At 37.4% G+C, this 24,625-nt stretch overlaps 1 protein-coding gene across 1 annotated transcript in view; it reads right to left on the bottom strand.

Annotated features, from left to right (window-relative positions):
* The window catches only part of LOC139132034 (sushi domain-containing protein 2-like), a 33,559-nt gene extending 17,824 nt beyond the window's left edge, over positions 1-15,735 (bottom strand). Inside the window, exons 1-5 of the mRNA XM_070698413.1 lie at positions 15,501-15,735; positions 3,725-3,996; positions 2,626-2,842; positions 864-959; positions 69-196 (exon numbers count right to left, since the gene is read on the bottom strand). Coding sequence (XP_070554514.1) covers positions 69-196; positions 864-959; positions 2,626-2,842; positions 3,725-3,996; positions 15,501-15,573 — 786 coding nt within the window. The 5' untranslated portion in view covers positions 15,574-15,735. The remainder of the gene's footprint in view (positions 1-68; positions 197-863; positions 960-2,625; positions 2,843-3,724; positions 3,997-15,500) is intronic.
* Between the last annotated feature and the right edge of the window lie 8,890 nt (positions 15,736-24,625).

Here is a 24,625-nt window from a genome sequence, read left to right as displayed (position 1 = left end):
CTCTTTATAAATGTTACATCACGGTTTTTCAGCTATATAATTTGATGTGAGGGTGAAATGACACGTACCCAGAGAGAATCGTGATTTTCATCAAAGAAGGGAAATGGAATAGAGACGAAGTATTCTCCTGAACCGCCATCATCGTTCTTCTCGTTTACATTATCTCCGAATTCAGGTCCGTATGGAAACAGCAGATCTGTCAACGTTGAACAGATCAATGTGAATTAGATGGGAAAGCATTAACATATAGAGAAGTACATTGGCAGTCTTTTCCTAGTAGTCGATTGCCATGATAAATCAGCTTAAGGATTCTAAATAAAGTATTACTTGAAGAATACTTTAAAGATCTTTAAGAATGAATCATTTGAAGTTGGTGATATTCAAAGAAAAGTTCTTAGAGAATCTAAAAACAGCTTATAACATAAATTGTGCTGAGAAATCTGCTTTGCATCGTGGACGATACGACAGAACCATATGCATTAGCTTAACAATACACATAATTTGTCTGCCAGACTCGCATTTAACCAAATACAATGGCATAGTCACGGGCCCTTCCAGGTCGAAATAGTGTTGCATATGGTAAACATTAGTGTTTTTCCTATGAAATTAATGAACAGGTACAAATCGCCGACAGAGAGGAAAATATTTCAATATTGGGCAAAAGTTTTGCTAAGCCATGAGAATATATCGAATATTATTTCACTTTCAGCTGCTATCACAAACCTCAGAAAACAATTAGCATTCGCAGTTTTACAACACCTATGTTGACCAGAGTGTACAAAATATTGGTTAATTCATAAAATAAATAATTCCCAAATGTGTAATACATTCATAAAATTACAGATATTTAGAGATTGACTCACCGTCATAACATGGATCATAAGTAGAGATTGAATCATTGATACTCCTGGCGTAATCCATGATAAGGCCGCAGTCTCCTTGTAATCTGACTTTGAACTCTGTATATTAAAAAGTATGTAAACCATTTATCTATAAATTTACCCCCAGAAAGAAATGCTAGCTCACTCGCGTAGAGTGTATACAATCGCAGCAATAATTTACATCACTCGAAGTCTGACATATTTTCTTCGTAGGAGCAATGTTCTATTATTACATCAATATTTTTTTCTCAGCTAGCTCTCTTTGCATTTAAAAAATTAAGAAAGTGGAACCCATACAAATGCAGTTACCTGCAAAAATACACAAATAAAATTCTCGTCATTACGAGATGTAAAATTAAAGCCCTATCACGGAAGGTTAAATATCAGAACCCTGTTTGATTATCTACAAAGAAATACAAGGTTTAATTTGTGTGAGTTTACAAAGAAGGGAAGGAGACTCTCATTATGTTATTACTTTCCTCAATGTAAGCCTACGTACGTTCTCTCAACAAACTGATATTGTTTCGCCTATCCGCGAGAAATTGAACCCCGATGGCAAAACACCCTGTGATATGTTACTACAATTTCACAAGGACAGTTCTTTGTGAAAACGAATCCCTGAAAATGAACAAAGTCTGAAGATGGCGACACTGTTATACACTGTTGAAAACAATACTATATATGTTTGGACATGTTCAAATATCAGTCAATCTACTTCTCCTTCAATGCCTGGAATTCTGAACTGAACAATGAAAGAATCACTTGATATGTCATCAGAAGAATAATGCGAACAATAGAGATTGTTTGAAGTACACATGTGCATGTACGACGTACATGTAAATATCTAGCGAATAAAAAAGCATCCGCCATCGTTCGTGTGCCCCAATACATTAAGCAGAATTTCTGATCGGTATATTGTGCATGTCGCAATGCATTATGGATAATTTTCAACAGTTTGAAGGTAATTGTTCACCAGTTTTCAGACACAGTTAGAAGATTGTAGAATAATATTTACTGGTTATATGATGCGTATAGTATGAAAAATTAGTAATTCTCCTCTAAAAGTATGGAAGATAATCTTACCCCATTTTATCCAAATGATCATGTTATAAAAAATTGAGAAGTGTCAATATATACAAAAATGAAAACAATAATTGACAGATATAAACTGGTTGATAAATAACAAAAATAATGTAGTTTAGAGTGTAACATTAAATTCAAAATTGTTTGAAATATTTCAGCTTTTATTCCTTTCAAAGACGGAGCATGGTTGGTTTATAAATCGTGTATAACGGAGCAGAAACTGTTCAAAAAATTCAATGTAAATGTTAAAGAAATTATCTCACATTTTGTTCAAATCCAGCATAAAGAGCATATAAGACATAATTTTATCAACTGAAATAACTAATTTAAATGCCGGAGAAAAGTATTAGTATTGTATCGGCTTATAACCAGTAAATTTGTCAGGTGGCCAAAGTCTTTCTTTAGCTCATTGCTCATTACAAAACATTGATGTATAAAATTAAATAAAATGATACAGTGGCTAACTATGCACACGTTATTTATTAATCAACACTTACCATTTAGAATTGATGTCTGTAGTATAGATTATTGCTTACTAAGCTTCGTAATGCAGTATGGTACAGAGAAACATCTCCCTGCGATCATGTTTTATAAGTTACAATAGCAATTCTTTCGATTTTTTTAAAAACACAGTCCAAGGTATGATTTCAATTTGCCTTACCGTCAGATGAAGCCTTGGCAAAGACAGGGTCGTGTGTGTAGTGGTTGACACAGACTTGTGCCAGATTCTTATCAGCATCGTTGATATCATTCCAGAAAGTCTGGGTTGCGTACATCAGAAAGTGTGAATCTACAAATGCAGTCTTCATTTCCACTGAATAAGAGTCAAAGTTATCGACCAAGTTTCTTGTTTCTTCAATGTATGATTTCAAATCCTCCTAAAACAGAGAGAATAATGTTTTACTTGAAGCTGGTGACTAAACTGCGTTTTTATCGTCTTTGCTTCCCTCGCCAGAAAAAAATGAACCAACAACCATACTATGGCATTTTGCTACATCATGGCGTCCTGATTGCGTCTTCCTGATTATTTATCCGTTGGCAAAAGATAACTTCCGTCCAAATCGGCAAGGGAGGACTTTGAGCCAAAGTACATAAAGGAAGGAAACAATGCCATGTATCAAGTGCAAGAATTCAGTGATAAGCGATAAGAATGGTTGCACTTTTGTCTGTTTCGTGCATCACAACATGTTGCATTCTTCGGAGGTCGAAAGGAAATAATACACAGACAAACATAGGTAGGTAGGTAGATAGGGAGGGAGGGAGGGAGGGAGGGAGGTAGTGAGGGAGGGACTGAGGTAGGTAGGTATTTGGTATATATAGGTCGGTAGATAAGTAGGTAGGTAGCGAGGGAAAAGTGTAGGTAGGTAGGGAGGGAGAGAGGAAGGGAGGGAGGAAGGGAGGTAGGTAGGTATGTAAGCAAGTAAATAAAAAGCATTAATAGTCAAATGCTTATTTAATGGTTCAAACAACGTCGAGGGGGGCATTAATGGCAGGTGGATGTACTATTTGTCTTAAGCACAATAAGATCGCAAAAACTGTCATATCATTCGATATAATTGATAATTTTCGATTTTCACTTTGCTTTCATATGTATGACGAATGCATTTCACGCTGCGCCCATAATTTTATTACAAGATAAAAGTTACGTCACCTAAATAGAAATGCTCCGACCATGAGTACAAGATAACCAGGTAGACGATACAATGTAGACGATGTGTGAGATTCAAATGGTCATGTTTTCACACACCATCGCTACTTACCTCGAACAAACTATCGACCTGTGTCTCGTCTAAGGCCGTTGATCCGCGCAAAACCAACTCAAAGTCAACACCAGGCAGTGCCGATGAAAATATGTCACGGGCATTAATATTTTGCCTGTTGTGGAAACGAAAACGTATGCCAACAACATGCTCTTTGACTGTGTCATCCCTTGGGTTTGTTTGTATTTGTTCCGATCTAAAGTATTTTGTTTCTCTCTCCGAGATGTAATTTTTGATGAACGAAAATTCGCTTTGTTGTAGACCAGCATAATCTGGAAGAACAAAAAAGTTCAAACCACTATCGTTGAAAAGCGTCATTAGGGAACGAGCACAATTAACGGCAGGAGGGGAGGCTGGAAGAGAGAATATTTTGTTAATCTTCTATCGTAGCCCCAAAACATCGGCCAACACTTAAAGATGCTCACTGAACCTAGAAGCCTCAACTGATAAAGAATGTGTACATTCATCTATATATTCATCAACCTCTGTAAATTATCTTATAGATATATATATATATATATATATATATATATATATATATATATATATATATATATATATATTATGTGTGTGTTTGTATATACACACACATTGAGCAGCAGAGATACTTGTACAGTAATTTTCATCGGGATTCAACCAAATTACAATAATTGCATCTACAATAGAACATTCATTTTCACATAATCTTACAAGTCACATTTAAGGTAGTATGCACCTCGAAAGTGAAAGACTTAAACTTTTGCTCTAACTTTCCTCAAGGAATCTATCAATCATTCTCTTTCAAAATCAAAAATAAAAATTGGGGGTCACCGTGCGAATTCTGGTACTAGAGAACAAATTACCAAAGATTTACCGGTATTAGAAATTCAAAATGGCCGCCATCCCTGTGTTAACTCTATGGAGAAAAATAAAAATTTTCGAAAAACTAAGCCGGTGAAAAGTTCCTTTCACCAAGAGCTTTAAAATGAACCCCCACATGTGGTATATCAGAAGAGAATTGTAAAAGTTTGAGAGTCCGAATGTCTGTCCCCGAGGTGCGTTCTACCTTAAGGTGAAACGAACAGTAGTTTGATTTCAATTGGTAACGCATTCCACACTTTGGAAACACGGTATTGAAAGTTACGTTGATCATATTGAGGAGCATCTAGGTACATAAAATCCTGGCGAGAAGTAGACCTTGTTGATGACTATGTGTATCACTCTGAACGGTTAACAAATCAGATAAATACTGTGGACCATACCCTTTCAAACATTAAAATGTTTCAATTGCGGGATATTCGTTGCCTGAAAGACATGGCATTAAGTAATGATAATAATTCCCCTGAAGGGAAATCAAACGGAAGTTCAAAAAGCGTACGTGTATATATATATAATATATATATATATATATATATATAATATATATATATATATATATATATATATATATATATATATATATATATATATATATAAACACACGCACATATATTGATATGTATGTATATTCACAAAAGCACAAACACAGACACACAGACACTCATATGTATACATAAAATTGTGTGAACACTCGGTGGAAGCTATCATTAAAAGGCTATACAAGTTATGAAGTTGCAATATATACATTGTAAAAATGTTAAATTTTATAATCAGTAAAGTTGCTGTAAATGAATAACAAAAACATTTAATAACATATCGGGTATCTAACATATCGGGTATCATAAATATTTCTGTGACATAGATGACTTTGAAGTAAGGTCGCAGTGAAGCAAGCCATTTTATTCTGTATAACCTCATGAGAAATACGAGAGATGTTAAATAGACTACTTTGCTTTTTGATAGTAGTTTTCAAAATGAATTCCCACAAGTTTGATATAGCAAAGAGTTGATATTCTTTATTCATATTTTATTTGGTTTTATTTAATGAGGGAAGCCTGGTAAACTCTAGAGAGAGTTTATCTCCCTCAGGGATCTCGGCATTACAATAAATTTAAAATACAAAAACCACAAAGACAATTTTAAAAAGTACTAATACAAACAACCACATATAATAACTACCACGTTTAACAGGAACAGCAAGAAAAATTTAAAATTCTGTCCAATGTTATTTTAATAATAACTGCTTTTAAAAGAGACAAGTGTCTCAGAATATTGAACTTCTGTTTTCAACTTATTCCATTCCTTAGCTCCCGGTACTGACCATGTGTTTTTAAAAACATTCAGTTTGGCTCTAGGGATATTATGCTTATTTTGGGAGCTATGGTCACACGGCTATGACACTGATTGACATATTGGAAGATTTCCGTCATATACAGTAGGCCTATACCTTTCGAAGATTTAAACACTAAACACATTATTTTTGTATAAATTCTATCAGGTAAAGGCATAATATGCAATGATCTAAAAAGTTCATCGTAGGATAATTATACTTAGTGCCTATCATTACACGCATAGCGCGTTTCTGTAATTTGAATAACTTGTTTATAGCTGCACTTGTACACCATTCACTGCAATAATAGTCAAAATGGGGAAGTATATATGCATTATAATATGTTCGCCTAGTGCTTTGTGGTAAATACCGTATTTTAACTGTATGTTGAACTATCCCAGGAACTGTGGAGTCTGGACTAAGCTGATACGATTACCTCTGAAATTTTGCTGTCCGTATTCATGATGCTTGTGCTGAATTTCCTTTGAAACTTTCAAATTTCATGTAAGACAGTATTAAAATGCGCTTGGTCTGTTCATTATTTATGAAAGAGTAATATTACATGAGCATTAAACAAAACTTAATCTGCCTTAATTATATTTTTCCACAACCCACCGTTATGTAATGCCCTTCTGGTGGTCCTGTGATAGACGTAGTCAACTACTGCTGTTGTTTATCGTGCCCACAATTTGACAGTCAGGAGTAGTGCGTACAAGCACAAACTATTGTCAATGAGAACATTGACTCATGCGAAGATGAGGTGATGCTCCTTGACTGAATAATTGTGCTCGTCAGTCACTGAAATACATTCATTCCAATGGATAACGTCAGAAAACAGGTATCTGAAAAAAACCTATATAAAAACACATATAACTGTTTTCTGTCCAATTCATATCCATATGATTTGCACACGGCACACTCACATTTTTCCTGCCCAACCCATCCAATTTTCTCTTCTGTCCCCTGCCATTAATTGTGCTCGTTCCCTTAAGGTTAACTGTCGAGCCGCATGACAGATTTTTAATGGTTGTATATTAGGTTCTATGGTATAGTAAAATAAAAGACAGCTGTGAATTGATCGTGTTGATGTCGCGAACAATTGATAAAATGAGCAGAACACAATATATTACAGCTCAAACAAGGAGCTATATGCCTGTGGGTAGGTGACAATTTACCCAACATCTGGAAAGCAAATGGTCTCCTGCCTCGAGGGTACATAGTCCCTTGTTTAGAGTAAAATTATTTCATTACCTCTCTTACATAGGTTTCTCTACAAATATTTGGTTTTATTTGCAAATTACAATAATATGTTTTATTCCCATGTTAGACGAGTTACCATTGAATACTATGGAGCACGCGACATTCGGTATACGAGGCATGTAATAAATAAGTATGATGCTACGCTTCAGCCGCTTAAGGTAATATGCACCTCGAAAGTGAAAGACTTAAACTTTTGCTCAAACTTTCCTAAATGAAACTTTCGACCATTCTCTTACCAAAGCAAGAATAAAAATCAGGGGTCACCGTGCAAACTTTGGTACCAGAGAGACAAATAACTTGCGATTTCTCGATATTGAAATTCAAAATGGCCGCCATCCCTGTGTTAACTTTATGGCAAAAAATAAAATTTTTGATTTTTGAAAACTAAAACGGTGAAAACTTTTCTTTCGCCAAGAGCTTCAAAATGAGCCCCCACAAGTGGTAGGTCAGAAGAAAATTGATAAAATTTCAAGGCCCAAATTTCTGTCCCCGAGGTGCGTTCTACCTTAATGTATGGAGGCATCATAGGCCTTCAGATCAAGAGCCCATCGTAGATATGGTGTCTCGGGTTCAGCGTGAAGTGTAAGTAACTATATTCAACGAAATAGTCACTTGGAGTACTCTTTGCAACAGATTCGAGAACAGGTAGCCTAGTCATTAAATTATTGAAGTCTATAATACTATGCTGAAACAATCTTTCAGGTTTTTATAAACCCAGGAATCCGTGGCCGCTAAGTCTATTTAACCTCAGTCCCTCCACCACTGAGGGACTGTGATTAAACCTAAACCAGAACGTAGTACACGTATCACACTATATACGATAAAATTTTGCCCTTATGTATAATACGGCGTTGGTGTCGCTGTAGCGCAATGGCTACTAAGGCGGTTGTAGTTGCGGAAGACTATGATGCGACAATGTGTGTGCATGTAGGCTGAGGGTAGGCCTAGAGTAGGCTGAGAGTAGGTGGCTACTTGCTAGCTTTGTCATTGATAAATTTTACCATATGTTATATTACACTGTAGCTGTGAAAGGGAAAACATCCTGAAATTCCAAGCTAGACACCAAAGGGGCGCACAGAGATTAAATGCAAGGGGACGAAGCAATCTCTGAATGATTAGGAATTGGGCCATTGCGTATTGTAGTGAAGGCTATCAACATTTTGTATATGTCGGTGTCTGGTGTAAATACAAAACTGCCACTTTTTATTGATCTATTAAACGATTAATGACATCTATCTTTTGATTTAATTTTATCACAATGCTAAATATCCTACAAGTGGTCGTGGGATAGGGTGAATTCCAACTGCGCCCTCTGTAGCTCAGGTTATGTTGTGTTGTTACCAAAGCGTTTGAAAAATGTTTGCGAGGTGTGTATGCAACTTCATCAGTTACATTACGATTTATGAGCAAACGTCTTTAAATTATGGGACTAGAACTTGTCGCTATATCATTGTCGTAGCAGCAATAAAGAATAATCGATACAGAGTGGACTAAAATACACACAAGGGGAATTTGCCGGGGTTCGTCAGGGGTTTCCCGAGTGACTCATCGATATTAAGATCAACTGGCCTGCAGCGCATTAAGTGTGTCTGCGGACCGGATCTGACTGCTAACGCCAATAAAATACATCTGCAATGATAATAAGCCAGTTTAAAAACACTCACTTAATTCAGAATTTATGATGTCACCCTACGCCACTGAAAAACAGCATAGGTGGGAATGATTTTCTACATTGAAAGTGTTCAAATGAAGACACACTATAGCTATGTGGAAACTGGAATATTAGATCCGACTATACGCTGAACGTGTGTGCGTCCTTTGACTCCGGACTACCTATTGTCATAGTTGTCAAAGGCGTTCATTGAAAACAGTCAAAGACTCTAAACAAAGAAGTGTTCATATACATGGATTGCCAATTTTGTTTGACCAAAGTCACCTCTAACCTGGATCTACTCTATCATGCTCTCATATAGCCCCACCTAGCCAACCGAGTTATAAGTGGGGCATGAAACACCAAACCTTACAGACCACCTTTCCCTTACACTACTCGCAGTTACCATATATTTTCATCTAATTAGTCTTCTGTATTCAATACAAGGAAAACGAACAAAACAGAGTTCCAAAAACTGTGCGATAGCAATATGTAGCATTTTCAAAGTGCCGAGCTGTAAACGGGGAAGTGTTTGTCACGAATAAATCACTTCGATCTTAATAAACAGGCGTTTTCTATACTGTACAAAATACTGCAGTAACAGAGTCTTATCTTAAGTACCTAAATATTTCCTAAATTACAGTTTTCTGTAAAAGGAGCAATTTATTTGGATTGCAACTCTTTTTCACTTGCTAATAGTACATTAGATCAATATAATCAAACATGACGTAAATATTCAAAAAACGTGCTGCAATATTCTTTAGTTTGCAAATGTCGTTTTCGCTTCATGAAGTCAGTGCCAGTCATCTCATTTGATTGGCTTATTTGAAAAGGGTAACTAGCTGGCGTCATGTTATTGTATTATGAAAACCCACCGACGAACCTTGTAATATATGCTGTATTTGAAAACGATCTCCTTGGGCTAGATTTGTTGTGCCGATCTCCTGTCTACCTATTATACGATTGACTGAATACGTACTTTATTTGAAGTCAGTTCAGTGTGTGGTCGACTGTTGGCAAAGGTCCAGGTCATGTCTATTGTCTAAATGTAGAACAAAGTTTGTCGATTTCGTGATAGAATGACTGGTCACTGTTGTTGTCAAGGCAACGAGTAATGGTACTGTAAGTTGTGACTACAAAAGCAACGGTACTTTCCATACTTTCGTCATGGGAATTTCCATTGTGTCGGGTATTTGGCGTTCAACAACCGGAAAGAAACGTCGCGAAAAAGCAAGCAAATTACGCAGACACGGAACGTCATAGAAACCACAGTCATTTACAGTTCCAAAGGCAGCCACTGTACGCAACATTCATCATTTGTAGTCACTGTATTTAAATGCTAGCGACATTAAGACCACTTCACTATATCGATAGCAAATAAACTAATATGTTCAATTTGAAATATCTAAATTGTCGTATGCAACGTTTTACCTCCTACAATATCATAAGTTAAGGAGCCAATCAGGAATGTTGTTGCTGCCGATGACGATGATATTGATTATGGCGATATGGTAGTGACGATGATAATCATGATAATGGTGGTGGTGCTTGTTATGGCGAAGGTTATAATACTGATGATTGTGGTGGGGTGGTGGTATAAACATTTAAAATCGAACTGGAGGGATTGACGGACGGTAACTACAGCCAAGAAGTTTGACTTTCGAAAATGTCGGACACTATCATCTAAACTGAGAAAATATGTTATCGGTTACTTTCATGGTCAGGCTTTTTTATGATGGAAAAGAAGATTTTTAAATTTCTGCAATAGTTTTGATTTGATTTATGTCCTATCGCAATGCTTTGTTTTGTAATGGTCACCTTGAAATCCATCCGATTAGTTGATCTCAAGCATTTCGTTTACGGAAGGCCAATGAGAAATACCAATGTAAGACACTATAAATTAACAAACATTTATGCAACTTAACCACGACTAAATAGTCGACCTTTCGCCTTCCTTTTGGACGTTTGAAATCATGGTAGCTATGGCTATTGCCAATGGGGACGACATAATTGAACAACAATACGTATTGTCAGAGAGTAAATAGAGTGTGTTGGTGGAGTAAGATTACGGCAGTGGGCATTCAATTGGTCGATTGCATACAATTCGGTATTCTGCCAGACGAAAACAATAATTCCTCATGGCCATGTGTCCTCAAAAAGTAATGCCGAAATGTACGAAACAATCTGAACATATCAGCGACGGTGGTGAAATTAGATGCATGCATTGAAGAAAAACTATCATTACGTACAGCTTTGTAGAAAACTTCTCCAGTATGCACAGATCATACAAACTAAATTATGATAAAAGTCGAAAAGCATTTTAGATTCTCTACTCAGTTCACAGCTAGAAATGCAATCATATGATTGCATTATCATTCCAAATGAAGGCAAAATCGACGAGACTCTACATATTGCCTTCAAGTACTAAATTGCATAACTAAAAGATACTAGGAATCCAGGGTCATGCTAAGATCACGATATCTGACCAGCCTTCGGAATTTAGTCCTTTGTCTGTCAACTCTTTCCCTGTCACAAAGATTACAACTTTGAAAGTACACGTTATAAACAGTGAACTGAACAACAAACACATAAACTGTACGCATACACTCAACCAAGCAGAATCTGCTTCTTGCGAAAATTACAGCGATTTTTTAAACTTCTTCTCGTCGTCAACTGTTTTATGCTTTCAAAGGAGTTTGACATTCTAGCTGTACTAGGGAGAGAATGTGATTGTAAAATAGCGTTGCAGGAAGTTAGGCGGAAGTAACACGCGTTAAATTGACATTATTCCAATTTGTAAACGCTAGAGTCATCTATAAATGAAAGAGGACGAAGACTTAACTTTAAAACGTAGTCTCATATCTTTCTAGGACAAAATGTAAAAGACATTTTCTAAGTCAGTGTGTAAAAAGTAAGGGGATAGACCTGCCAAGAAAACAGGTTTGTGACTATACATATTCCATCATACATTTTAAGTCGGTAAATTAAACTTACCTGCAATAGAACTTGGTAGAAAAACTTGTACAAAAAGAAATGTATAAATTAGGGTAACCTTGATGGTCCCCATGGTTACATCAGCGTGAATATTGATGTCAAGGCCAGCTGATCAGAGAGTAATCACAAAAATCGTAGTTGAAATCAGGTAAAGACGCTAACACTGCCGCTGAAAGTGGGTTAATCCGTGAATACTTTATTCAGATTTTCTCGTCACGTGGTCTTTCAGAACATGTCGACTGTCATTTCGAGGGGAGCTTAATGGAAGTAACGGATGTATAACAATTTTATATTAAACACCTATTGCCTGGTCATGAGGGCTATAGCGCCCGTCTATTACCCCGAGGGGCCGTGCGTTACCAGAAACACATCGCTATTCCCCGAGGCCGTAGAATGTTTCTGGTAACACACGGCCACGAGGGGTAATAGACGAGCGCTATAGCCCGAATAAAGACCAGGCTATAGGTGTTTTATAACACACCACATCCTCATGTTGTATTGTTATATAGTTTTTAATGTGTTTTGATATTTTGCACTGCAACGATCCATTTCCATTTTGACAAGTTTTTACCGGGCGATGTTTCCACAGCGGTTTCAGTTGTACGTACGTGGTACCACTATCTTTCAAAAATATTCTAAGCATACCTAGCGACATCCTTAGTTGCACTTTAATCTTTTCCGTCGATGAGCTGTTCAAGTTCCTACGCTGTTGGAATGTTGGAAAACGTTGGAAAATCTGTTTCAGAGAATGTGTCGTCACCTATCCCGAACGCACATCACGTTCTAGTCACCCGCCATTGTTGCAAAGCTGCAGACGACACTACGGTCACGTGACCGGGCACTTTTCCAAATTTGGTCAGAACTATTTCCCTAGGGAAATAGCTTTTCAAAAAATACCCTCTGACGTCACTTTTGTCGATCCGATGGGGACTAGACGTATCTATTTTCTCGTCACGTGACGTATTCTGGCGAATCGCGACATGGAATGAGCATGTGGTGTGTTATAATAATGTTTAATACTATAATCAATGTTTTCAGACCTCCTTTCGACGTAACTTTGCAACAAATTTAGTTGATATTCTAACTGAGAGCACTTATTTACTGGTAGAACAAATTGGTGATCCATTCTTATGTCGAGTTGCATAGAATTAAAATTGTGAAGAGGACGATTCTATTCAAGTGTTATTCAAAATATAGGCAGTATTCAATGCGTGTTTTCATTTACGTCATCCAAAACACGACGAAAACTTAAACGTTATAGAATTCGTGCAGCATTTCACAAGCATAGACGTCTGTCCCACATAAATGTTCGTTTATTGTCTTCAAAAATACCACAAATAAAGCTACAGTCGCCTTCTTCTCACATGCTTGTGATGCCCTCCGAATGAGTAGCTTTTACCCTTTAAATAAGTTTGACCTAACACTGCCGAAGTGTCTTCGTTGATTCTGTCACGGCCTGGTACGACCAGGCCTGGTCCGTACGACACGTTGTTTCTCAGTTGATGCCGCGTAATGTTTAACGTGACAACGCGCCCATGCAGGTGGCAATAAAAGTACCGACAATGAATATGTTTGCAGAATCAACAAATTATGAAGAGTAAGCAATTTGTGGTATCACGAGATGGTGTGTCATTTGAATACAATGTGTATTACCTTTAGAGTAAAGTAGAATACGTAAGAAAGTAAACTTTAAATTGTAATAAATGAGAAATGAAATTCAGTCCGAGAGACGATTATCAGAGAGTTTAAGTCGTAACTCAGGCTGAGTTCCCCTGCTGTACATAAAGAGCCATCAATCTCAATTCTACCGGCGTGTTCGTCTTAAATTACACAAGATATCTGGTAAGGACTGGACAACGCACGGCTACTGTTCGCACCAGACAGCTTGAGGCTATTCTCAAGTAGAACCCAGAGTGAAGAATGGACAGAGATGCGACAATTTCATGACAGGTTTGCCAACACGGAGCGTTTCACTTAGTTGACTCTAAGTTTTTTCCAACTAACTCTTGTTTACTGGAAAGACATGTATATTTACATTCCTCTGATGTTAACGAGACAAAGTTGATGTCTCTGGACGTTCATTTTTGAAGCTCTGTATTTGTGAGAACTTTACAGTACTGTCGTCCAGATTGAGACGCCTTAACAACGCGTATATAGAAAGAACAGACGCAGAATGGTATTTTCAGCGCCACATTTGTTTTTATTGCTCTGTTTAATTTCTTCAGTGATGTTTGCGAACTATATCGTACTTTGATCCCGGATGCAATTTTTCAAAAGAAATCACGCCATAAAGGACAATAACAGTTAAAAAGAAATTTCCATCGAGGCAAGATTAAATATCTATTGACTGTATTGGTAACTCGGTAGCGAGTGGAATGGACTCTTAAATACCTTTGAGTCCTATTCACAAGGAGAAACACAAAACTTATTTGTAAAAGAGGTATATTCAATGTCACTAGGTTATTTCCGTGCTGCAAGAGCAACACCAAGCGACTGCTGGTTAACACTATACCTGGTTACACCTTTAACCTTAATTTTGCCAATATAAATTTGGCCAATGACAGCCATGGATAGTACGGCGCATACCGGATGGACCGTTACATGATAAACAAATTGCAACCAGTGGCAGAAACGGTGTTGGCAACTGGACTATTTAGATGCTGAAACTACCGCAACCATGTCTACATTACATGAGTGTTTGGTGCCGTTAAACCCGAGGAAAGCCTCTCCCAGAAGTTATGAATATTCGGAGCTCTCACAAATCAAAATGTATCCATTTCATCATGCATTACGATGCATTGGAATGGAGAAAATAAGAATGACTTACGATAGCTGAAGATGTATACTTCTGAAATAAAAATAATGAAATTCCTCAACCAAGATTTCTTGAACAGGCCTTTTCTCGCTTATGCTTTGATCAAATTACGATGGTATTGTGTGTGTCCACGTGTTTCACACAGAAATATTTTACACACACACACACCACACACACACACACACACCACCACACACACTCTCTCTCTCTCTCTCTCTCTCTCTCTCTCTCTCTCTCTCTCTCTCTCTCTCTCTCTCTCTCTCTCTCTCTCTCTCTCTCTCTCTCTCTCTCTCTCCGATGTACGCGACATTGTTATCCGTCAAATAAGCTCTGGGGCCAAAACGATATTAACGTACCCAGGCACAAATATATGCTGAGATACCAAGACCACTAAATTGTAATGACTGCAAAGCTCACTTCCGGGACATTTCAACCGTTCAGATTACTGCAATATGTTACTTCATTACCTTACACATACTTCTTGACAAGACTTAAGAGAACACAGAAAATTACGTTTTCTAAATTCTAGCAATATATATTGACAAATACCATCCACTACACAACTCATGTTAGAAACATTTTGGACCTTAACTTTGCCGGAAGTGAGTAGATAGTGTGAAAGCTTCATTTTGATCTGAGAACAGTTTGCATCGAATTACAGCACAGTATCTTGCCTAATACCATTGGCATATGATTTATCGGAGATAGAGGAAAATAGTATAGTAATTACTTTCTTTCTCGAAAAAATAGACTAAAAATTGTGGAAAGTCCATTGTTGAGAGTAAGCGGAAATACGAATATTGTAACCCTGATCACGGGGACAACGCATCACCGGATCCACCAAGTTGATTACAAAGGTTCAACTTACCTAAGCACGAATATCTCTGAAAAACTAGTAGAAAAAGGAGTATGTAGAGTCCGGCATCTTTGTCTGTTGTCATCGTTACGGTAGCTTGATATTTTAGGGCCAGTAGGAAGTACCGTCGTGCTCGCTGGAATCAGGAGAGTGTCACGTGATGTGCGGACGTGACATGCTGCGTGAGCGTCGTAAGCTGTCCTGTTGTCAGCAGTCGGTGTACAAAGTGTAATATATGTACTTATGCCAAGAATGTAGTCACGTGATCTCCTTAACATTCGCTACTTGAGCAGTGATTAAAAAAAAGTAGAAAAACTTCTGAAATTTTGATTACCTTATTACTTTTTTAATTTCCACTTGTTAATTTTCTCCTCCAACACCGTTTAGTAATGTCTTGTAAGGAGCCACCTTCTGTAGGAGTTTAAAAAAACAAAAATGCATCGACGTAGTGACCGCATTTAGGTGATCGCAGACATAAATGCATCTAATTATGTCATATTTGACACGTGCACCTTTTAGTACTGGTTCATGATGAAGACGGGGAATTCCGAAAGCATCATGCGTTTAAGTTTCGCTTGCTTCAATGGACGTGTTGCTTGGCGTACAGCATCAAGCATTCGTTAGGAACGACGAAAATTATAGGTGGCGTAGGCTTGCGAAGGCACTGAACACATGGCAACATACCGTCGGTACACTTCTCGAGTTGTATTTTTTGATACGCATAAAATACATTAAAATTATAGCCGCTGGTGACATTGCTAAGACGTTATTTATTGATTTTGTTCACTTCTTTTTTCAATTTTAATAATTTCTGTCCAAATTGTATGCTCTATGTATGCCTTAAAATTTCCAGTCGCAGACCAATCGTAAAATCGCAACGTCATCCCATCATCATATTGCAACGAAAAGCCATGTTTCTTCAAAATTCTGATTGTCTGCAAACTGTCGAACTACTTCGTCTGCTTCAACAGATGGTCATCTGGATATCAGTCGCTGTTGTAAACTTCGCCTCCATTTTTGGTATCCACATCTGCCCCAAGAGGGCGCCACCAAGCGTTGATCGTCAGCCAAGGGCCAAACGAGTCAGGGTTGAACATCGTGAAGTTAGTTAGAATGAAATCACGCCATTTTTGATCATCTGCATGGGCATCAGGAACAAATGGTAACTACGTCATAACAATTTCCCTCGTATTATGTCGTTATCATAGCTCTGCATTTAGCCGACAATATGGATGCGAATAATTTGTCAGTAGACTGCCGCAGTGCGATAACAAAAGTTCGAGTGGGGTCACTGTAATCAATTATCTATGCTACGATCAATCTAATCACTGCAACACTTGCAATTAACTGGCATGGCTGATAATATGACCTCAAGGGGACACCGAAATAGTGATATAAACATACTACGCAGGAAGAATGATCGACAGCACTCAGAAAATAAAACAACTATAATCTCAAAGTACGTTTCAATTTTCTCCTGATAAGACGTCGTCAATTGACATGATAAAGTATGACTGCTATCGCAAAAATCTCTCATAATAGATCTTACATGTAAAACACGGTTATTTCAACTATATAATTTGATGTGACAGTGAAACGACACGTACCCAGATAGAATAGTGATTTTTATCAAAGAAGGGAAATTGAATAGAGACCAACTATTCTCCTAAATCGCCATCATCGTTCTTCTCATTTACATTATCTCAGAATTCAGCTCCGTATGGAATGATCAGATCTGTTAACGTTGAACAGGTGAATGTGAATCAAATGGGAAATTATTAACATACAGAGATATACATAAGCAGGTGAAACATCAAAGATGCAGAGATAGACGGTGCCTTTCTTGTTTTAAAAATATGTTTCGTTTTATGATAATGAAGGAGATTTTTTCAGTTTAAACCATGACTTAAAGAATATGTTGAAAGACCTTCGGGCCGTTGAAATTGGTAGTAACAAGGATAAAGTTCTTAGATACAGACAGCTGATATAAATTTAATGGTTCTTGAAATGTCTGCTGTTTTATGTGAATGTCATTATCTCAACAATACAGGGGACGTTTTTAAAATCAAACACACACAATGGCATTGTAGTCTCAGGTCCTCTATCGTTCTGTTGCACGTAGACACTGGTATTGTTTTTTGTGTATTTCAATAACAAGGAACAATGCATCAAAAAGAGGGACAGACGTCAAAGTATGTGGTGAGAATCACACAGATATGTCAAACATGACTTAAATTTTGGCTGCGATCTCCAACTGTAGAAAACAATGCATATACAATGCGGTTTTTAAGAACAGCTATATAGACTAAGTGTGTATAAAGTGTACTGAAGAAATTTAACTCTTTAGTGTTGATCTCGCGACGTCGATCAAATGATTTACGTTTAGGTTTCAAAAGATCGGCGTAATGTGTTAAGAATGCAAACTTAACCACAGGCGGCCCAAAAATAATTACTGAGTTTTTCTCACAGTTTTCTCTATCATTTTCTCTTTTTTTCTTCATGCTCTGACTGATCGGAGTAAATAAAATAAATGGTTATATAACCTAACCTAGCCTCTGTGACTCTTTATTTATTTTACACCCCATTACAAGGACGTATATTCTCTCATACACACATGTTGTAATTAATTAGTCAACACAACTAATTATGCTAATCCGTGGACTTATCAGGGATTTTACGGGTTGGTCAACATCGCGAAAGATAGGAATTGCAATGTTGACCAACTCTTGATTAGCATAATTAGTTGTGTTGACTAATTAATTTCAAGATGTGTATATGAGAGATAAACGTCCTTGTAATGGGTGAGTTAAGGTAGCGACTCAGTTTCATTGTCACTTATTTTCAATCCTCATTTTCACAAAGAAGACGTGGTCACACACCCGACAGGTGGTACTTTTTTTATCTGCTCGGTCACCGAAGAGTTCAGAAAATTTGTTAGTTTTTTAAAAACAGTGCGCATACGGCTGTTTTACTCAAAAACATGTGTTTTTTAGTTTTTTTACTCAAAAAAGTGTAAGTACAAATCTCCAATCGGCCTTGGTAATCTGTTTACGGCAATCGACGGCTGGGCATACTGGGCAAAAAACCGTGTCCCGATTTTTGAAATTCGCTTTTGTTTTCGCACAATGCACCTTCAAGTGTCAACTTGACGTTTTTTGCATAAATTATCGGCCTTTGTTCACGTTTGTCAGGATATCTTCACTTCCAGGCCCTTTATCGGAAATCTGAGACACGGTCTTTCAGATATATTCATTCACTGTCCACAGGTGAAAAATCAGGCTAGTCTGTCCAGGCGCCGCCGACTTATACTTATTTGAATAATGTACGCACTGCCAAAAACGGAACTGAGAAAATCGACGATTTGTGTAAACGACCTATGCGTCACACATTGTGACCAAGAAGTCCGACTCGCGCACTATTTTCTGCGAATTTTCTTACACCAGGACTCAGTTGAAATATTTAGAGTAAGTTTTGGGAATTTTGAATATGTTTAGGATTGTAGATCGTGTGAAAATAGAGAGAAATTATACACTGAACTGGCAAATGCTTAGTGCCAGCAGTGGGTGGTATTTACACAACAAACACAGAGGATACTTAGCGATTTAATCCATTTTGGAACGTTTAACTAGTAGATTAACTGTATACTGTTGTCTCAACGGTTACAATCTGGTTACCAGAGTTCACAGTCAAGACGAAGACGTCGAAACTTGCGTAAAAAAGTCTATCCGATCGAGACTTATGTGCTGTCGTCGCGCGATTGCGTCGGGCATTCACTAAGACTCAAGTTGTCTACTTCCTGTCTCGAGATCGGCAATTTATGCATGTTCTTTGTGAAAAATGATTGTCAAGTTCATGTTAGCGCCGACACTGTGCGAACGGGACGTCACTTGCTAGTTTTCCTACCTCAAGATGAGACGAACACACGTAACTCTTGACAACATAAAATGTCTGTCGTATTTTCTTAGCTTTTGCACAGCACTGCAAACTTGTCGCCCTTCGTTACGACGGGAGAAATTGACTCGTGTTATTTTTTCAAACTTTATTTATATGTGTTCTTGTACCGATTTTATCAAACTAATAATAATCACGCCGTAGCCTAGAACAGTGCAGGCTGTCATCGACAGCGTGTTCCGAGAGACAGAGTATCGACTAGTCTACAGTTGAGTCACTCGACTTGCGCAATATCAGCGCACACATAATTATTTCGGAGATTTTCACTTTAAGTCAAACTTTTGATGACTGACCTCATATAGTAAAAATTGCTAGTTTCAGCACTTCTAGAAGTTGAGCCGGGTTTGTTTTACGTTTCAGTGTTGAGGTCCAGCTAGCTGCTGTGGAGTCTGCTGGTAATTGATAAGTTTAGACAAGACGCACACAAGAATCATCTGTGAACCCTCGCAATTCACGTTTGACGTAATTTAATTTTTGGTTTATATTTAAAGAAAGAAAAAGCATGAAATAAAAAAATATTTGCATTTCGTTTCGAAAAATTAGCAGATCGGTGAACTTGCTATTGTGAATCTACATTATGTGTGTATGAACTCCTGCACTGGCTTGGGAAACTCCTTGACATAAATGTCGCGTGATGTCGGGTACGGTGTTGTTCAAGGTTTCTCAGCAGACACGAAAAGACTGCACGATAGAAAACTCGAGTTTAAAAATAAAAGAACACGATACTAACACCAAGCATGTACAGCAAGAGTGATAAAATTATCGCAACTAACTGAAGTTTCATCTCGCTCAGGCTAATTTTTGGACTCGGGTATGTAATCAGCATAGCCTAATATGTTCGAAAAGCAGTGTGTCAAATACTTTCATAGTTGTTGAACTGAGCACGTCTCTTCACTGCATTCTTGATCGTTATTGCAGGGAGTATGAGCCAAAGTAGGACTGTTTTACATTTAAATCGACCTTTGCGCACGTTCCCGTCTTTTTCAGGTCCGCTCTTGTGGATCTCGCTTGCTTTTTCGACGGTACGGAGCGCGAGCGCCGGCGCGGTTTTGGTCTGCTCGACGTGTACATGCGGAGTTCAAAACGCTGAGCCTAACGTTGAAGCTAGCGCATGCGCACTATACCGCAAAGCCTATACATAATCTCTGCGTGTTTATCAAAGATATCGTGGTCGGTAATCCGCGACCGTTAAGACAAAAGGGAAATAATGGCACGCGCTGTAGCTGATAGTTTGCCATTTTAGTAACATTTCAGGAATTTCCCGGTACGATGTGACCCAACACCTTTCCCCAAAAGAAAGACCATGTGTCAGTGGTTCGAAATTTGAAATAAAAAAAAATTGCTAAAATTGACCTTTGAACCTGAGTCGCATCGTTAAGAAGCTAGGTTAGATTATATAACCGTTTATTTTATTTACTCCGATCAGTCAGAGCATGAAGACGCAGCCCCTATATCCATAGAGGGACTGTACGAAGAAAAGGAGAGGAATTGATAGAGAAAACAGTGAGAAAAACTCAATAATAAGCTCATTAATACTGTCTGGGTGGCCTGTGACTTAATTGTGAACACTATAATGTTGACTATCAAAGTGGAGGATGAGAGATGACAGTACCACTTGACTAGGCAGATAATGGTGGTGACGGTTTATCAATTTAACCACACAGACTCTCGAGAACATGTTCTCGGGGATCTGTGCTTTAACAGGTATAGCTAGGTTGTATTAAAATTTATTTTCATTGTTTGCCTGGCATAACAAATAGATATGTTTGTTGGACATCTACGTACTTCTTCTCACCTTATTCTCACCAGCGGATTTATATACATCAATTGTCAATACACAAATGCACTGAGGGATACACATTATTCATAGTTTGTGCCATAAAGCGCAATGCATAATGAAATGAAACTTTAAGATAAAATTCAACAGTTTTCAAAGATATATAAATGCATAGGTTTTTCAAGTTTGTATTGGAAAAAATGCTCATAGTTTGCACAATGGACATGCATGTATCTTTTTTTTTATTATATTTAAGGAATTTTATTGGGTATTTTCCTTATAATGTTACAATTCTTTATGCTAGTGTACTAGTTTTTCTCTGTAAATACATCAATTATCGCACAAATAATAATATAGGAGACCACTTTTCCAAGTGCACTGTCATCTTGTTATTCTTTTTTGCAATGAAGTTCTCTATCTGATATATCCGTCGTATGAAAGACACCAATCCTGCAAAACTTGGCTTAACACCGTTCATTTTACAGTAATAGGTGTGTTTTCTCACAAGTAAACTATAAAGTTAACTAACAGAGATTCTTTTGGATCTGAAATAACCAGCAGAGTTTGCTTGGTGGTGAGCTCAACTCTAGAGCGTCTCCCCAATAAAGTAATAGATTCCTCCAAAGGGACACTGAAAATGAGCATGCATAAAATAAATGTTCATAGCTTTCAACTTCGTTCATGCAGAATGTACACAGAGGGGTTGGAAATTTATTGGGATTTAGTTTGTGAAGTTTTTCATTGGTATAAAGAATATTATGTAGTAATTTAAATTGGAATTCCCTCATTTTGCTGTCGATGGTCATCTTCAGCATTAATTTATACATTTTTTTTCCAATCCAGAGTACCTGAATTCAAAACTTCTTCCAGTTTTGCTTGGCTCGCCGGTGCGGTAAAGATCCTGCGTGTCAATTCATTCTTAATAATGTGTCTTGATAGGCCCTCTAATACATTTGGTGTCTCGTTTATCAGAATGTGAATATCGTCTACTCCATTTTCTTTTTGTTTAAGATCGCCTGGAATGGCGGAGATTAGACCGATCCACTTAAGTTTGTGTAACAAGGAGAAATGTGCCCCTTCAATTATTGGCCATGGTTTTGCTTTGTCCATATCGAAGAGATCAGAGATTCTCAAAATTCCTTTCGAAGCAAATTCTCTGAAATAGACTGATTTACCCCCTAAGAGTATATTTTTGTTGTTCCACACAATCTGATTTTTTTCTTCATTTTGCGTAGCAGTTTCCTCGGACCAAGCATCAAGACATTCTGTGACAAAATCTGTAAACCGCACCGGTAGCCTATGTGTGTTAAAGTTACATTTATTGGAAGACTTGGGAGGAAATCTCTTATTTAAATGGACATGCATGTATCTTAGTGAAATGATAATTAAGTTCAAATTCCAAAATCAATTTTCTTGTTCACAAATACATTTCTAAATACCATATTCTAATTAATTGCATTCTTATTAATTATCAAACATATATCAATGCGGGGATATACTAGTTTTGTATTGGGACAGCATTGTTTATAATTAGCACCACGGACACGCATTTATAGCGAAATAAACATACTTCAATTTTTACAGGTTTCTTGCATACAAATGCCCTTCTGATTACGTACCACGTACGTACGTACGTACGTACGTACGTACGTACGTACATACATACATACATACATACATACATACATACATACATACATACATACATACATACATACATACATACATACATACATATGGATAGATTGATTGATAGATTGATAGAGCAATGGAGAATTAGATATGCTCACATAGTGATGGTAAGAGCTTATACAAGCCGATCTGCTCTACATTTTATTTTTATTTTTATTTTTATATGTTACGGCAGAAATGAGACAGCGATGAAATCAACGATTTTGTTAAAAACAATTTTATTAAAACATAACTAAGTTAAGTGATAAAGTACAAACTGTAAACGTTTACAGGCTACTTATCTCAGCTGGGACGGCACTAAAATTCTTAGTCTCCAGAGAACTGAGTGTAGACAGGCCTTCTTTGGCTTGCAGACTTGAGTTTGATTCGATCGAATCGAGCAGAGTTCAGAGATCAAGTCCAGCGTGAGTCCAAAATAGTCTTGAAACACTGAAGTGATTCGGAAAGTCTGCCTGAAAATATGTACTGTCCCGTATTTACACTAAAATTATTCTATCCAAAATATATCAGAACAATCTAGAATTTCTATTGATATGTTAATTACTGTTTTAAAAATATCTACACTTATAGTAAACATGACATTCTGGAAAGTTCTAAACATGACTAATTGAATCAAAGGTCACAGAGGAGAATGACCTTAAACACATGACCTTCAGAATGTCACGTTCTAGACTAGTTAAACTCAGGTCATTGGTGGGCAGAATTACCTACATAACATGTGGGGCAAAAAAACTGTTGTGCCAATTGTGGGGCCTTTGAATATATTGGTTGATGTTGTGGGGAGGGAGTGAGTGTGAAAAAAATCGACGAAATGTTTTCTCATCCGTCCCTACCCTGCTTATTGTGCTTATTTCCTTACTGGCACACGCATGCATATGACTGTCAAGGTCACAATACTTGAAATCTCACACACACACACACACACACACACACACCTACACACACACACATACATACACACACACACACCACATATATATATATATATATATATATATATATATATATATTATATATATATATATATATATATATATATATATATATATATATATATATATATATATGTATGTATTGTACGTCGAAAGGTTCACAGAGGTCATTCTGCACCTGGCATGCGAGTTTGGGAGAATGACCTGTCCCAGACAAGTAGGACAAGGGCTCTGGTCAATTGCAAATCTGCATTTGAATAAGGGCTACAGAGTGGTATAATGCACCTGTGTAGAAGGAAACTGTTTTAGTCTGATTGGTTAAATAAAATGGCTTGCCTTACTCTATCTTGTTGGCTATTGGCTAGCGAAAAGAATTTAATCTGTAGATGCATGTGATTGCCTCGTGGATGCATCAGGCTTTCAATACCATTTTCATGTTTTCGACTGGTCAAGATGGACCTTGTCAACTTGTCTGATCTGATGACCCAAGAGACTTCCTAGAGTTCCATGGACGGCCATGTAAAAACAACCAAAGTGGATTTTACACGGGCAAACTGCCCTATAAGAGCAGCCGCTACTACGGAGCGCATAAAATCCACGATGTGTACTTCAACTTATAAAAAAGTACTTGGCGATGATAACACCGGACGGGATTGTACTATCGATGACCCTTGCCAAGGGATAATCAAGTTCTCCTGCCAGAAAATATACGTCTTTACACAAAGAAAATGTGCAAGATAGCTTGGCCAGACTGCCAGCACACTGGATATTCTGGCAAGGTAATT

Source organism: Ptychodera flava, chromosome 4 (assembly GCF_041260155.1).
Source record: "Ptychodera flava strain L36383 chromosome 4, AS_Pfla_20210202, whole genome shotgun sequence".
In the NCBI taxonomy this organism is placed as follows: domain Eukaryota; kingdom Metazoa; phylum Hemichordata; class Enteropneusta; family Ptychoderidae; genus Ptychodera; species Ptychodera flava.
This window is presented reverse-complemented; position numbering and strand designations above follow the sequence as displayed.